General features: G+C 56.1%; 1 protein-coding gene across 1 annotated transcript in view; it reads left to right on the forward strand.

Moving 5' to 3' along the window:
• The window catches only part of LOC120059766 (usherin-like), a 221759-nt gene that overhangs the window by 188365 nt on the left and 15927 nt on the right, over positions 1-17467 (forward strand). The window contains exons 28-32 of the mRNA XM_039008819.1: positions 1074-1301; positions 1544-1873; positions 2514-3524; positions 3749-3918; positions 5753-6077. Coding sequence (XP_038864747.1) covers positions 1074-1301; positions 1544-1873; positions 2514-3524; positions 3749-3918; positions 5753-6077 — 2064 coding nt within the window. The remainder of the gene's footprint in view (positions 1-1073; positions 1302-1543; positions 1874-2513; positions 3525-3748; positions 3919-5752; positions 6078-17467) is intronic.

Raw genomic sequence — 17467 nt, forward strand, 5'->3', positions numbered from 1 at the left:
TTGGTTTGGATGTGGTTCTGATAATGTGTGTGTTGAGGTTTTATTATGTTGTTAGTGATGGTGTCTCAGTGGTTCAGACCAACTTATAGCAGAGACTATGGTTCACCTGAATCCCTTTGCACCAGGAGACTAACACACTGCGTTCTGCATTGGGACTAGGCTTTCATCATGGTACACACACACCCATACATACACACACACACCAGAGGAGGCTGGTGGGAGGAGCTATAGGAGGACGGGCTGATTGTAATGGCTGGAATGGAATCAATGGAACGGAGTGAAACATGTTGTTTCCAGGTGTTTGATCTGTTTGGTACCGTTCCATTGATTACATTCCAACCATTACAATGAGCCCGTCCTCCTATACCTCCATCCACCAGCCTCCTCTGGCACACATGCACACACACACACACACACACACACACACACACACACACACACACACACACACACACACACACACACACACACACACACACACACACACTCTCTCTCTCTCTCTCACACACACTCTCTCACACACATTCTCACACACACCCACATTCTGGAGCCTGAAATTGTACAAACACACACTTCCACATCCTTAGCACTCTTGGTGCCTGTCATAGCACAAACAGGCCTTGATAATCAATTAGAAAATGGAGGCTGGCGTTGCAGCCTGCTCTGAGACTTGGCAGTGAGCTGTGTGTTGTCTCTGTGCAGTGGGATATTGCTGTGGTGTCAGTTTGATACCAGGGCTGTATTCAGGGGCTTTGTAGCTAACTCTCCCCTAAGAACCTGTGTGTGTCTTCCTACATGTCTGTCTCTCCCTCTCGGCTGGTCACTTGAGTGTGCTGTTAGTTCACGATGTAGCCTAGCGTGCATGTTGATGTCAGCCCCCGTGTCAAATCCATAAGCATGTTAGGTTTCTATTGTCTGGATTCTGGTATAATTCCCTCTGAATTCTGCTCTTTGTAAAGATCTCATGGGTTGGTTTTTGGAGTGAAATCAGTCCATGTGTTTGTCTGTGTACATGTGTATGATTCACTCACACTCTGTCTCCCTCTCTCTCCCCCTCTTTCTGCCCCTCACAGGGAAGTACTCTCCTGTCCAGTGTGTATGGCTTGGAGGCGTTCAGTGTGTACAGTGTGCGTGTGGAAGCAATGAACGGGGCAGGCAGTGTATCCAGTCCCTGGGTCAGCATTAGAACCCTGGAGGCATCGCCTGCCGGTCTGGCTAACTTCAGTCTGGAGCAGAGAGAGCAGGGCCGGGCCCTTCTGTTAACCTGGGACACGCCTCATACACCCAACGGGGTTATCACGGTACACACAGAGACAGACACACACACACACACACACAACAGGGTTATCACAGTGCACAACCACACACACACACACACACACACACACACACACACACACACACACACACACACACACACACACACACACACACACACACACACACACACACACACACACACAGAGAGACAAGTATCAGAGGGGTCATCACAGTAAACACACTCGCACACTGAACTCCCCATCTCTCTCTCTCTCTCCTCCAGAGTTATAACATCTACAGTGAGGGAAACCTGGAGTTCAGTGGTCTGTCTCGCCAGTTCCTGTTCCGACGATTAGAACCCTTCTCCCTCTACTCTCTGGTTCTAGAGGCCTGTACCTCCGCAGGCTGCACCCGTACCCCCCCTCAGTCTGTTACCACGGCAGCAGCCCCCCCGGGCGCCCAGCCTGCCCCCATACCCAGCGCTATTGGCCCACACAGCGTAGAACTCACATGGAGCCTGCCCACTCATCCCAACGGACCAATAGGAGAGTACATCCTGCTGGGGCGGAGTCTGGATGATGGGAGGAGGGGGAACAACGAGGAAACAGCGCGGGCCAAGGTGTGTATCTTGATTATCTTTGCTTCTCTTTGGTAATACTTCTACCTTATACAGAAAAAGACGGTATACTAAATATAACCAAAAGAGATTTCATACAATACAATAATATATGCCATTTAGCAGACGCTTTTATCCAAAGCGACTTACAGTCATGTGTACACACATTTTACGTATGGGTGGCCCCGGGAATTGACAGTAAAAGTTTCACAGCAGCAGATAGTACTGTATCACTGATATTTTGTCGACTTTTAAACGTTCTAATGATTAGTCAACAGTAGGGCTGGGACGATGCCAGTATCACAATACTCATTAGTATCGTGGCAGGGAAAAAACCTCAAGCGAATTTAACTTCTTTATGAAAACAGGCCTAATGTTGGAAACAAACATCATTATGATGTCATCCAGAGTCACATGTATTTATTTACACGCTATAGTACACAATATTCAACATACAGCACGTTTTTAACAGACCAAAGAGTTTGGTCTGCTTCGTGTTTTCATTTTTGCCATAGAAAAAATATTGGTATACTGGTATAGTCTTACATCATCAGTGTTAATTTCATCCTTTGTCACAATCTTAACCTGTCTATTTCAGTTATATGATCATCATTAGCTGTGGATATTTTTCTGTCAGGTACTGTTCCGTGAGAGTTCCACCCAGGCTTCTAGTTTCTCCCACACTGTGACAGGGCTGTGGCCCTGGACCCAATATCAGTTCAGCATCCGTGTCCACAACCCCGCCGGACACGCAGACAGCCCCTGGGTTACCGTGACAACCAGACAGGCCCCCCCGCATGGCCTAACACCCCCCTCGGTTGTCCACGTGGAGGGGAACCCCTATGAGCTCCTGGTGTCATGGACCCCCCCACTGGAGAGTAACGGGGTGCTTCTGTCTTATAGGATCCAGAGAGACAACGTCAGTTTCTCCTTTAGTTTTGACCCCAGTGTTTTCAACTACACAGACGAGGACCTGTCTGCCTTCACCTCCTATAGATATGCAATTACAGCCTGTACTGCTGAGGGCTGTGTTACTAGTCCTGAAACACAGGTAAAGACACTGGAGGCTCCCCCCGCTGCAGTGGACTTTCCCACCATAACCAGCATCACAGCCGATAGTATCAACGTGTCCTGGACCGTTCCATTAATACAGAATGGGGAGGTGACGCAGTACATGCTGGAGGCCAACGGAAAGGAGGTTTACCGTGGGAGTGGCTTGTCTGTGGTGATGTCAGAGCTGCGGCCGCACACACACTACCGCCTCGTCCTATTGGCTTGTACCAACGGGGGTTGTACCCCCAGCACCCCTATCAAGGCCCAAACCCTTGATGCCCCCCCTCGTGGTCTAAATCCCCCCTCCCTCAAAGTCACCGGCCCAGAGTCTCTCGAAATCATATGGGGCGCACCGAAGCTCCCCAACGGTATCATCACAGGTTACGAGCTCCGCCGGGATGGCCAGGTCATTTACGTCGGGATGGAAACGCGTTACCATGACTTCACGCTGTTGCCGAGCGTGGAGTATGGCTACAGCGTAACGGCCAACAACAGTCGGGGAGCGGTGACCAGCTCTGTGGCCAAGGCCAGGACTCACCCGTCAGCTCCCTCTGGTGTTGGGCCTCCCACACTGCAGCCTCTGGGGCCTCGGCAGGTCAGTAAGAGTAGTGGGAGTAGTACAATACATGTAATTACGCTAATCATATTTTTTCAGCACATTTCAAAGTGACAAATATTTCAGTGTTCAGAACGCCCTCCATTCCTAATACATGTTCATGTGTCTGAGATTCTACTGTCGTTTCAATTCTGACACTTCTCACATTGTTAATACTATTGTCAAAGGTATATGAGATGTGTAATGTTGTGCTTGTTGTGAAGCTGAGGGTGGACTGGGAGCCCCCAGCGAGACCTAACGGGGTGATCGTCAGCTACACGGTGTACCAGAGAGACCCGACCCTGCCCTCAACACACAGCTTCCTGTATGACCCAGAACACAGCGCCTTCTCCGGACGCTCCATCATACTGAAGCAGCTCACACCCTACCACAGGTCAGTCACTAACGAACCCCTGACCTCTAACCTCTAGCCACAGGTACGGAGAGTACGTGTGTGTGTGAGGGGGGGGTAGAGAGCAACAGAGATGTTTTATTTTTATAAACCCTTTATTGACACTATTTAGCGACTGTGCAGACAAAACACAATCACGAGAGAGAGAGAGATACAGAGAGAGAGAGAGAGATACAGAGAGAGAGAGAGACAGAAAGAGAGATAAGGAGAGAGGGATACAGAGAGAGAGATACAGAGAGAGAGAAATACAAAGAGAGAGAGAGATACAGAGAGAGAGCGATACAGAGAAAGATAGAGACAAATTGAGAGACAAATTGAGACTCTGCATTCAGAATTCTGCATAAAATATCCTCTGTGTAAACGTAAAACACCAAATAATGCAGAATTAGGCCAATACACACTAATTATCAAAATCCAGAAAAGAGACATTTCATTCTACAACCACCTAATGGGAAGTGATTCCCAAACTTCACACAGATCCACAAGGAATTCGAAAACAAACCCAATTTTGATAAACTCCCATATCTAATGGGTGAAATAACACAGTGTGACATTACAGCAACAAGATGTGTGACCTGTTGCCATAAGAAAAGGGCAACCAGTGAAGAACAAACACCATTGTAAATACAACCTATATTTCTATTTATTTATTGTCCCCTTTGTACTTTAACTATTTGCACATCGTTACAACACTGTATGTAGACATATGACATTTTATTCTTTTGGAACTTCTGTGAGTGTAATGTTTACTGTTCATTTTTATTGTTTATTTCACTTTTGTTTATTATCGACTTCACTTGCTTTGGCAATGTAAACATATGTTTCCCATGCCAATAAAGCCCTTAAATTGAATTGATTTGAATTGAGAGAGAGAGAGACACACAGAGAGAGAGCAGTGAATGAGTAAATGAAGGAGAAAGATAAAGAAAGTTATGGAGAGAAGAAGGAAGGAGAGAAAGAGAGTGACAGAGACAGACAATAGAGAGGGGCCCAAGGGACAGCATCCAGAGAGAGGGATAGAGATGGAGAGAGGGAGCTAGGGAGGGATAGAGATGGAGGGAGGGAGCTAGGGAGGGATAGAGATGGAGGGAGGGAGCTAGGGAGGGAGCTAGAGAGGGATAGAGATGGAGGGAGGGAGCTAGGGAGGGATAGAAATGGAGGGAGGGAGCTAGGGAGGGATAGAAATGGAGGGAGGGCGCTAGGGAGGGATAGAGATGGAGGGAGGGAGTCAACCTTGAGGCAGTGGTCACGTCTCCATCTCTCTGTCCCTGTCCCAGACAAAGGCAGTCAGTCAGACTGTGTGTTCCTGTGTGTGTGTGTGTGTGTGAGGGTGTGCGTGTTCCTGTGTGTGTGTGTGTGTGTGTGTGAGGGTGTGTGTTTCTGTGTGTGTGTATGTGTGGGGGGGTGGGGGGGTGGTATGTTCCTGTGAGGGTGTGTGTGTGTGTGTGTGTGTGTGTGTGTGTGTGTGTGTGTGTGTGTGTGTGTGTGTAAGGTACTGATAAGAGACAGATAATAAAAGTTCATTATCTTTATCATCTACAAATCACCACTTCTCCTCTCAGATGACCTCTCTATTCTACTCCTCTCTCTCTGTTGTACTTCTATCTCTCTCTCCCTCTGCCTCTCTTTCGCTCCATGTTTTCTTTCCCCCTTTCTCTCTCTTCTAAAGCACGGAAAAGACAGAATGACATTTAGGTAGAAATATGTGTAATATTGTAATAATGACAACATTGAGATATAAATCATATTGTATATGATATTAAGTGTGTGTTGACAGACCTGTGTGTATATCTGTGTGTATCTGTGTGTCTATCAGGTACGAGGTGAGAGTGGAGGCGTGTACAGAGCTGGGCTGTGCCTCCAGTGACTGGGTCTCAGTGCTGACACTAGAGTCTCCTCCTACTGGCCAGTCCATACCACTGCTGGAGCTACAGAGAGACGTCAGGGGCCTACAGACCGTCTTTCTGCTCTCTTGGCCCCCCCCGGCCCAGCCCAATGGTAGAGTCCTACACTATGAGGTCTATAGGAGACTGGGTCAGAACACTGAGGTTAGCGGGGGTGCAGCAGCGCTGGTGTATAGGAATGATTCCGCAACGTGCCGTGATGCCGGTCTCCTGCCCTACACTGACTACCAGTACCAGGTAGGTACATATTCTGGCTAACACAGGGGTGAGGAACCACAGTCTGCATTGTGTGTACGTTTTTGTTCCAGCCCACCACTATCACACACACACCCCTCCCCCTTCCCTAACCCTACTCAGCCCCACAGACAGGTGTTGTAATGCTAGTCCATATTAATGTGGTAGTTTGCGTGTTGTCGCTAATTGACAGGCTACCCTTTAGAGCTCAATAACATTAGCATCCTGCCTGTCAGCCATGTTAGCCGAGGGCAGAGCCACGTTCTAATTGATTGAGTTTGCCTGATTGTTCCGTCTTATTTACCAGCCGTAATTTATGACAGGGGGAGTTGGGGCTGAGAGATGACAGGGGGGTGACAGAGCCATTAATCATTGGCAGGCAAGAGCAACCGTCATTACCATCCGGCCAATCGAATTAGCTGTTTACCCCCGCCCTCCCGGACACGGACATGTATCGGAAAGACCTTTTAAATGTCGGGTGTGGATCCCCAAGGGAGTTTGGGGGGGGGGGGGGGGGGTATATACGTGAGGAGATACGCTAACCGGAGGTGAGAGAGATTGGGGGTGCTTCTAAAGTTTATGTTGTATGATTGACTACTAGCCTATAGTGTTTAGGTAAGAACACTGTTTGTGGGTTATCCCCATTCATCACATGAGAGAGGAGACAGAGTAGGAAGGGTCATTTCTCCCCAGCAACACAAGGAAGGACAAAGTCCCACCACAGTACAGAGGGAGATCAAATTAGTTTAATTGGCCCAGGTCATCATGTTTTATTGACAGGTTTATGCCAGCCTTTAATTACCGCCCACTTTCACCCAACTTACCCTCCGACCCTTGTCTCCACGATGATGATACCGTTCAGTCAGCCAACCCGAGAACTCGGACCGCGGCGGTGCGGCTCTGCTGACCAATCAGAGGGCTCAGAGCGAGTCCACGCAGCTTGGGTAGATTTTTGTTGCCATGGCCCCTAAAATGCCATATTTTTTCCCCTTTCTAATAACCTGGACTAGATATCTCAGTATGCACACGGTGTGGAAGCCATAACATGTCTGTAACTCATACAAGACACACAGATATATCTCTAAATGCTAGACATCTCCTTTCTGTATCTAGGGAGAAATAGCCTAACGACGACACAGTGGCAGAGAAGTTGCTACATTCAAATCTGGTTGCATGATACTGTATGATATGTAAACAGTGTGAAAACACACTACACCGGTGAGAACTGTTGGATGCACGTTACACCACCTGTAGCCTCGTCAAGAACCAGGCTTCGGCGGCATGGCAACGCCAGACTACTCTACCTGTAGCCTCGTCAAGAACCAGGCTTCGGCGGTATGGCAACGCCAGACTACTCTACCTGTAGCCTCGTCAAGAACCAGGCTTCGGCGGTATGGCAACGCCAGACTACTCTACCTGTAGCCTCGTCAAGAACCAGGCTTCGGCGGTATGGCAACGCCAGACTACTCTACCTGTAGCCTCGTCAAGAACCAGGCTTCGGCGGTATGGCAACGTCAGACTACTCTACCTGTAGCCTTGTCAAGAACCAGGCTTCGGCGGTATGACAACGTCAGACTACTCTACCTGTAACTAAAGAAAGTGGCCACAACACAGTGTCAAGTTTTGTATGTTAAGTTGTCGCAGAAACTTAATCCCCAAGTCAGACACACACACAAACACACAAATCCCCGCCACCACCCTCTTGACCTTTTCTCCATCTAGGTGACAGGATGACTTTTGGCTGACTCCCCTCCTCTCCTCTCTTCCCCCTGGATTCTGACACTCAGGAACAGTGTGTGTGGGAATCTGAATGCGTGTGCTCCTCTACTCTCTCAGTCCGCCTGCATCTCGTCTCAGATCTATCATCCTGATTGATCACGGGGTAATTGGCTATTATTGAGGCTAATTTAACCCTCTCCGCCATCGCATCCATCTGCCACCTCCACTGATCCTGACAATCTACAAATGACTTACCCATGCAAATCTCCACCTGCCTGACCCTGAGCTGTGTTCCCCTGTAATTACACTAACACTGCCTGGGAAACAAGATTAGCCTGGTGTGTGTGGAAGGAGGACTATGGGGCGTGTGAGTGTGTGGGGGACTATGGGGCGTGTGAGTGTGTGGGGGACTATGGGGAGTGTGTGGGGGACTATGGGGCGTGTGAGTGGGGGGGGACTATGGGGCGTGTGAGTGGGGGGGGACTATTGGGTGAGTGAGTGTGTGTGGGGGGACTATTGGGCGAGTGAGTGTGTGTGGGGGGACTATGGGGCGTGAGTGTGTGGGGGGACTATGGGGCGTGTGAGTGAAGGGGGGACTATGGGGCGTGTGAGTGAAGGGGGGACTATGGGGCGTGTGAGTGAGGGGGGACTATGGGGCGTGTGAGTGAGGGGGGAACTATGGGGCGTGTGAGTGAGGGGGGAACTATGGGGCGTGTGAGTGAGGGGGGAACTATGGGGCGTGTGAGTGAGGGGGGAACTATGGGGCGTGTGAGTGAGGGGGGAACTATGGGGCGTGTGAGTGAGGGGGGAACTATGGGGCGTGTGAGTGAGGGGGGAACTATGAGGCGTGTGAGTGAGGGGGGAACTATGGGGCGTGTGAGTGAGGGGGGAACTATGGGGCGTGTGAGTGAGGGGGGAACTATGGGGCGTGTGAGTGAGGGGGGAACTATGGGGCGTGTGAGTGAGGGGGGAACTATGGGGCGTGTGAGTGAGGGGGGAACTATGGGGCGTGTGAGTGAGGGGGGAACTATGGGGCGTGTGAGTGAGGGGGGAACTATGGGGCGTGTGAGTGAGGGGGGAACTATGGGGCGTGTGAGTGAGGGGGGAACTATGGGGCGTGTGAGTGACGGGGGACTATGGGGCGTGTGAGTGACGGGGGACTATGGGGCGTGTGAGTGAGGGGGGACTATGGGGCGTGTGAGTGAGTGAGGGGGGACTATGGGGCGAGTGAGTATGTGGGAGACTATTGGGCGAGTGAGTGTGGGGGGGGTCAATGGGGCGAATGAGTGTGTGTGGGGGAGACTATTGGGCGAGTGAGTGTGGGGGGACTATGGGGCTTATGAGTGTGGGGGACTATGGGGCGTGTGAGTGTGGGGGGGGACTATGGGGCGTGTGTGTGTGGGGACTATGGGGCGTGTGAGTGGGGGGGGACTATGGGGCGTGTGAATGTGGGGGGGACTATTGGGCGTGTGAGTGTGGGGGGACTATGGGGCGTGTGAGTGTGGGGGGGGACTATGGGGCGAGTGAGTGTGTGTGGGGGGACTATGGGGCGTGTGAGTGTGTGGGGGGACTATGGGGCGTGTGAGTGAAGGGGGGACTATGGGGCGTGTGAGTGAGGGGGGACTATGGGGCGCGTGAGTGTGGGGGGGACTATGGGGCGCGTGAGTGTGGGGGGGACTATGGGGCGCGTGAGTGAGGGGGGAACTATGGGGCGCGTGAGTGAGGGGGGAACTATGGGGCGTGTGAGTGAGAAGGGGACTATGGGGCGTGTGAGTGAGGGGGGAACTATGGGGCGTGTGAGTGAGGGGGGATCTATGGGGCGTGTGAGTGAGGGGGGAACTATGGGGCGTGTGAGTGAGGGGGGAACTATGGGGCGTGTGAGTGAGGGGGGAACTATGGGGCGTGTGAGTGAGGGGGGAACTATGGGGCGTGTGAGTGAGGGGGGAACTATGGGGCGTGTGAGTGAGGGGGGACTATGGGGCGTGTGAGTGAGGGGGGACTATGGGGCGTGTGAGTGAGGGGGGACTATGGGGCGAGTGAGTATGTGGGAGACTATTGAGGCGAGTGAGTATGTGGGAGACTATGGGGCGTGTGAGTGTGGGGGGGGGACTATGGGGCGTGTGTGTGTGGGGACTATGGGGCGTGTGAGTATGTGGGAGACTATTGAGGCGAGTGAGTATGTGGGAGACTATTGGGCGTGTGAGTGTGGGGGGGGTCAATGGGGCGTGTGAGTGGGGGGGACTATGGGGCGTGTGAATGTGGGGGGGACTATTGGGCGAGTGAGGTTTGGGGGGACTATGGGGCGTGTGAGTGTGTGGGGGGACTATGGGGCGTGTGAGTGTGTGGGGGGACTATGGGGCGTGTGAGTGAGGGGGGACTATGGGGCGTGTGAGTGGGGGGACTATGGTGCGTGTGAGTGAGGGGGGACTATGGTGCGTGTGAGTGAGGGGGGACTATGGTGCGTGAGTGTGGGGGGACTATGGGGCGTGTGAGTGTGGGGGGCCTATGGGGCGTGTGAGTGAGGGGGAACTATGCGGCGTGTGAGTGGGGGGACTATGGGGCGTGTGAGTGTGTGGGGGACTATGGGGCGAGTGAGTGTGTGTGGGGGAGACTATGGGGCGAGTGAGTGTGGGGGGACTATGGTGCGTGTGAGTGTGTGGGGGACTATGGGGCGAGTGAGTGTGTGGGGGACTATGGTGCGTGTGAGTGTGGGGGGACTATGGGGCGTGTGAGTGAAGGGGGGACTATGGGGCGTGTGAGTGAGGGGGGACTATGGGGCGTGTGAGTGTGGGGGGGACTATGGGGCGTGTGAGTGAGGGGGGAACTATGGGGCGTGTGAGTGAGGGGGGAACTATGGGGCGTGTGAGTGAGGGGGGAACTATGGGGCGTGTGAGTGAGGGGGGAACTATGGGGCGTGTGAGTGAGGGGGGAACTATGGGGCGTGTGAGTGAGGGGGGAACTATGGGGCGTGTGAGTGAGGGGGGAACTATGGGGCGTGTGAGTGAGGGGGGAACTATGGGGCGTGTGAGTGAGGGGGGAACTATGGGGCGTGTGAGTGAGGGGGGAACTATGGGGCGTGTGAGTGAGGGGGGAACTATGGGGCGTGTGAGTGAGGGGGGAACTATGGGGCGTGTGAGTGAGGGGGGAACTATGGGGCGTGTGAGTGAGGGGGGAACTATGGGGCGTGTGAGTGAGTGAGGGGGGACTATGGGGCGAGTGAGTATGTGGGAGACTATTGGGCGAGTGAGTGTGGGGGGGGGTCAATGGGGCGAATGAGTGTGTGTGGGGGAGACTATTGGGCGAGTGAGTGTGGGGGGACTATGGGGCTTGTGAGTGTGGGGGGGGGACTATGGGGCGTGTGAGTGTGGGGGGGGACTATGGGGCGTGTGAGTGTGGGGGGGGGACTATGGGGCGTGTGTGTGTGGGGACTATGGGGCGTGTGAGTATGTGGGAGACTATTGAGGCGAGTGAGTATGTGGGAGACTATTGGGCTTGTGAGTGTGTGGGGGACTATGGGGCGTGTGAGTGTGTGGGGGACTATGGGGCGTGTGAGTGTGGGGGGACTATGGGGCGCGTGAGTGAGTGGGGGGACTATGGGGCGCGTGAGTGAGGGGGGACTATGGGGCGCGTGCGTGAGGGGCGGCTATGGGGCGTGTGAGTGGGGGGACTATGGTGCGTGTGAGTGAGGGGGGACTATGGTGCGTGAGTGTGGGGGGACTATGGGGCGTGTGAGTGTGTGGGGGACTATGGGGCGAGTGAGTGTGTGTGGGGGAGACTATGGGGCGAGTGAGTGTGGGGGGACTATGGTGAGTGTGAGTGTGTGTGGGACTATGGGGCGAGTGAGTGTGTGGGGGACTATGGTGCGTGTGAGTGGGGGGGGACTATGGGGCGTGTGAGTGGGGGGGGACTATGGGGCGTGTGAGTGTGGGGGGGACTATTGGGCGAGTGAGTGTGTGTGGGGGGACTATTGGGCGAGTGAGTGTGTGTGGGGGGACTATGGGGCGTGTGAGTGAAGGGGGGACTATGGGGCGTGTGAGTGAGGGGGGACTATGGGGCGTGTGAGTGTGGGGGGGACTATGGGGCGTGTGAGTGAGGGGAGAACTATGGGGCGTGTGAGTGAGGGGGGAACTATGGGGCGTGTGAGTGAGGGGGGAACTATGGGGCGTGTGAGTGAGGGGGGAACTATGGGGCGTGTGAGTGAGGGGGGAACTATGGGGCGTGTGAGTGAGGGGGGAACTATGGGGCGTGTGAGTGAGGGGGGAACTATGGGGCGTGTGAGTGAGGGGGGAACTATGGGGCGTGTGAGTGAGGGGGGAACTATGGGGCGTGTGAGTGAGGGGGGAACTATGGGGCGTGTGAGTGAGGGGGGAACTATGGGGCGTGTGAGTGTGGGGGGGGGACTATGGGGCGTGTGAGTGTGGGGGGGGGACTATGGGGCGTGTGTGTGTGGGGACTATGGGGCGTGTGAGTATGTGGGAGACTATTGAGGCGAGTGAGTATGTGGGAGACTATTGGGCGTGTGAGTGTGTGGGGGACTATGGGGCGTGTGAGTGTGTGGGGGACTATGGGGCGTGTGAGTGTGGGGGGACTATAGGGCGCGTGAGTGAGTGGGGGGACTATGGGGCGCGTGAGTGAGGGGGGACTATGGGGCGCGTGCGTGAGGGGCGGCTATGGGGCGTGTGAGTGGGGGGACTATGGTGCGTGTGAGTGAGGGGGGACTATGGTGCGTGAGTGTGGGGGGACTATGGGGCGTGTGAGTGTGTGGGGGACTATGGGGCGAGTGAGTGTGTGTGGGGGAGACTATGGGGCGAGTGAGTGTGGGGGGACTATGGTGAGTGTGAGTGTGTGTGGGACTATGGGGCGAGTGAGTGTGTGGGGGACTATGGTGCGTGTGAGTGGGGGGGGACTATGGGGCGTGTGAGTGGGGGGGGACTATGGGGCGTGTGAGTGTGGGGGGGACTATTGGGCGAGTGAGTGTGTGTGGGGGGACTATTGGGCGAGTGAGTGTGTGTGGGGGGACTATGGGGCGTGTGAGTGAAGGGGGGACTATGGGGCGTGTGAGTGAGGGGGGACTATGGGGCGTGTGAGTGTGGGGGGGACTATGGGGCGTGTGAGTGTGGGGGGGACTATGGGGCGTGTGAGTGAGGGGGGGAACTATGGGGCGTGTGAGTGAGGGGGGAACTATGGGGCGTGTGAGTGAGGGGGGAACTATGGGGCGTGTGAGTGAGGGGGGAACTATGGGGCGTGTGAGTGAGGGGGGAACTATGGGGCGTGTGAGTGAGGGGGGAACTATGGGGCGTGTGAGTGAGGGGGGAACTATGGGGCGTGTGAGTGAGGGGGGAACTATGGGGCGTGTGAGTGAGGGGGGAACTATGGGGCGTGTGAGTGAGGGGGGAACTATGGGGCGCGTGAGTGAGGGGGGAACTATGGGGCGCGTGCGTGAGGGGCGGCTATGGGGCGTGTGAGTGTGGGGGACTATGGAGTGTGTGAGTGTGTGGGACTATGGGGCGAGTGAGTGTGGGGGGACTATGGTGAGTGTGTGTGTGTGGGACTATGGGGCGAGTGAGTGTGTGGGGGACTATGGTGCGTGTGAGTGGGGGGGGACTATGGGGCGTGTGAGTGTGGGGGACTATGGTGCGTGTGAGTGAGGGGGGACTATGGGGCGTGTGAGTGGGGGGGGACTATGGGGCGTGTGAGTGTGGGGAACTATGGGGCGTGTGAGTGAGGGGGAACTATGGGGCGTGTGAGTGAGGGGGAACTATGGGGCGTGTGAGTGAGGGGGGAACTATGGGGCGTGTGAGTGAGGGGGGAACTATGGGGCGTGTGAGTGAGGGGGGAACTATGGGGCGTGTGAGTGAGGGGGGAACTATGGGGCGCGTGCGTGAGGGGCGGCTATGGGGCGTGTGAGTGTGGGGGACTATGGAGTGTGTGAGTGTGTGGGGGGACTATGGGGCGTGTGAGTGAGGGGGGACTATGGGGCGTGTGAGTGAGGGGGGACTATGGGGCGCGTGAGTGTGGGGGGACTATGGAGCGTGTGAGTGTGGGGGTACTATGGGGCGTGTGAGTGGGGGACTATGGGGCGTGTGAGTGTGGGGGGGTCAATGGGGCGTGTGAGTGGGGGGGACTATGGGGCGTGTGAATGTGGGGGGGACTATTGGGCGAGTGAGTGTGGGGGGACTATGGGGCGTGTGAGTGTGTGGGGGGACTATGGGGCGTGTGAGTGTGTGGGGGGACTATGGGGCGTGTGAGTGAGGGGGGACTATGGGGCGTGTGAGTGGGGGGACTATGGTGCGTGTGAGTGAGGGGGGACTATGGTGCGTGAGTGTGGGGGGACTATGGGGCGTGTGAGTGTGGGGGGCCTATGGGGCGTGTGGGTGAGGGGGGACTATGGGGCGTGTGAGTGAGGGGGGAACTATGGGGCGTGTGAGTGAGGGGGGAACTATGGGGCGTGTGAGTGAGGGGGGACTATGGGGCGTGTGAGTGAGTGAGGGGGGACTATGGGGCGTGTGAGTGAATGAGTGAGGGGGGACTATGGGTCGAGTGAGTATGTGGGAGACTATTGGGCGAGTGAGTGTGGGGGGGGTCAATGGGGCGAATGAGTGTGTGTGGGGGAGACTATTGGGCGAGTGAGTGTGGGGGGACTATGGGGCTTGTGAGTGTGGGGGACTATGGGGCGTGTGAGTGTGGGGGGGGACTATGGGGCGTGTGTGTGTGGGAGACTATGGGGCGTGTGAGTATGTGGGAGACTATTGAGGCGAGTGAGTATGTGGGAGACTATTGGGCGTGTGAGTGTGTGGGGGACTATGGGGCGTGTGAGTGTGTGGGGGACTATGGGGCGCGTGAGTGTGGGGGGACTATGGGGCGCGTGAGTGTGTGGGGGGACTATGGGGCGCGTGAGTGAGGGGGGACTATGGGGCGCGTGCGTGAGGGGCGGCTATGGGGCGTGTGAGTGTGGGGGACTATGGAGTTTGTGAGTGTGGGGGACTATGGAGTGTGTGAGTGTGTGGGACTATGGAGTGTGTGAGTGTGTGGGGGGACTATGGGGCGTGTGAGTGAGGGGGGACTATGGGGCGCGTGAGTGTGGGGGGGACTATGGAGCGTGTGAGTGAGGGGGTACTATGGGGCGTGTGAGTGGGGGACTATGGGGCGTGTGAGTGTGGGGGGGGGTCAATGGGGCGTGTGAGTGGGGGGGACTATGGGGCGTGTGAATGTGGGGGGGACTATTGGGCGAGTGAGTGTGGGGGGACTATGGGGCGTGTGAGTGTGTGGGGGGACTATGGGGCGTGTGAGTGTGTGGGGGGACTATGGGGCGTGTGAGTGTGTGGGGGGACTATGGGGCGTGTGAGTGTGTGGGGGGACTATGGGGCGTGTGAGTGAGGGGGGACTATGGGGCGTGTGAGTGAGGGGGGACTATGGGGCGTGTGAGTGAGGGGGGACTATGGGGCGTGTGAGTGGGGGGACTATGGTGCGTGTGAGTGAGGGGGGACTATGGTGCGTGAGTGTGGGGGGACTATGGGGCGTGTGAGTGTGGGGGGCCTATGGGGCGTGTGGGTGAGGGGGGACTATTGGGCGTGTGAGTGAGGGGGAACTATGCGGTGTGTGAGTGAGGGGGGACTATGGGGCGAGTGAGTGTGTGTGGGGGAGACTATGGGGCGAGTGAGTGTGGGGGGACTATGGGGCGTGTGAGTGTGTGGGGGGACTATGGGGCGTGTGAGTGTGGGGGGCCTATGGGGCGTGTGGGTGAGGGGGGACTATGGGGCGTGTGAGTGTGGGGGGACTATGGGGCGTGTGAGTGTGTGGGGGACTATGGGGCGAGTGAGTGTGTGTGGGACTATGGGGCAAGTGAGTGTGTGTGGGGGAGACTATGGGGCGAGTGAGTGTGGGGGGACTATGGGGCGTGTGAGTGTGTGGGGGGACTATGGGGTGCGTGAGTGTGTGGGGGGACTATGGGGCGCGTGAGTGAGGGGGGACTATGGGGCGTGTGAGTGAGGGGGGACTATGGGGCGTGTGAGTGAGGGGGGACTATGGGGCGAGTGAGTGTGGGGGGGGACTATGGGGCGTGTGAGTGTGTGGGGGGACTATGGGGTGCGTGAGTGTGTGGGGGGACTATGGGGCGTGTGAGTGAGGGGGGACTATGGGGCGAGTGAGTGTGTGTGGGGGAGACTATGGGGCGAGTGAGTGTGGGGGGACTATGGGGCGTGTGAGTGTGTGGGGGGACTATGGGGCGTGTGAGTGAGGGGGGACTATGGGGCGTGTGAGTGAGGGGGGACTATGGTGCGTGAGTGTGGGGGGACTATGGGGCGTGTGAGTGAGGGGGGACTATGGGGCGAGTGAGTGTGTGTGGGGGAGACTATGGGGCGAGTGAGTGTGGGGGGACTATGGGGCGTGTGAGTGTGTGGGGGGACTATGGGGCGTGTGAGTGAGGGGGGACTATGGGGCGTGTGAGTGAGGGGGGACTATGGTGCGTGAGTGTGGGGGGACTATGGGGCGTGTGAGTGAGGGGGGACTATGGGGCATGTGGGTGAGGGGGGACTATGGGGCGTGTGAGTGTGTGGGGGGACTATGGGGCGTGTGAGTGAGGGGGAACTATGCGGTGTGTGAGTGGGGGGACTATGGGGCGTGAGTGTGGGGGGACTATGGGGCGTGTGAGTGAGGGGGGACTATGGTGCGTGAGTGTGGGGGGACTATGGGGCATGTGGGTGAGGGGGGACTATGGGGCATGTGGGTGAGGGGGGACTATGGGGCGAGTGAGTGGGGGGGGCTATGGGGCGTGTGTGAGTGTGGGGGGACTATGGGGCATGTGGGTGAGGGGGGACTATGGGGTGTGTGAGTGTGGGGGGGACTATGGGGCGTGTGAGTGAGGGGGAACTATGCGGTGTGTGAGTGGGGGGACTATGGGGCGTGTGAGTGTGTGGGGGACTATGGGGCGAGTGAGTGTGTGTGGGGGAGACTATGGGGCGAGTGAGTGTGGGGGGACTATGGGGCGTGTGAGTGTGTGGGGGGACTATGGGGCGTGTGAGTGTGTGGGGGGACTATGGGGCGTGTGAGTGTGTGGGGGGACTATGGGGCGCGTGAGTGTGTGGGGGGACTATGGTTCGCATGAGTGTGTGGGGGGACTATGGGGCGTGTGAGTGAGGGGGGAACTATGGGGCGTGTGAGTGTGGGGGGACTATGGGGCATGTGGGTGGGGGGGCCTATGGGGCGTGTGAGGACTATGGGTCGTGTGAGTGGGGGAGGACTATGGGGCGTGTGAGTTTGGGGGGGACTATGGGGCGTGTGAGTGAGGGGGGACTATAGGGCGTGTGAGTGTGGGGGGACTATGGGGCGTGTGAGTGGCGGGGGACTATGGGGCGTGTGAGTGTGGGGGGGACTATGGGGCGTGTGAGTGAGGGGGGACTATGGGGTGTGTGAGTGAGGGGGGACTATGGGGCGAGTGAGTGTGGGGGGGACTATGGGGCGAGTGAGTGTGTGTGGGGGACACTCACACACTCACACATACACTCAGTCACATATACACTCACATCAAATCAAATTTTATTAGTCATATGCGCCGAATACAACAGTAAAATGCTTACTTACGAGCCCCTAACCAACAATGCAGTTTCAAAAAAATATGGATAAGAATAGGGAATAAAAGTAACACGTAATTAAAGAGCAGCAGTAAAATATCAATA

Source organism: Salvelinus namaycush, chromosome 15, assembly GCF_016432855.1.
Source record: "Salvelinus namaycush isolate Seneca chromosome 15, SaNama_1.0, whole genome shotgun sequence".
NCBI lineage: Eukaryota > Metazoa > Chordata > Actinopteri > Salmoniformes > Salmonidae > Salvelinus > Salvelinus namaycush.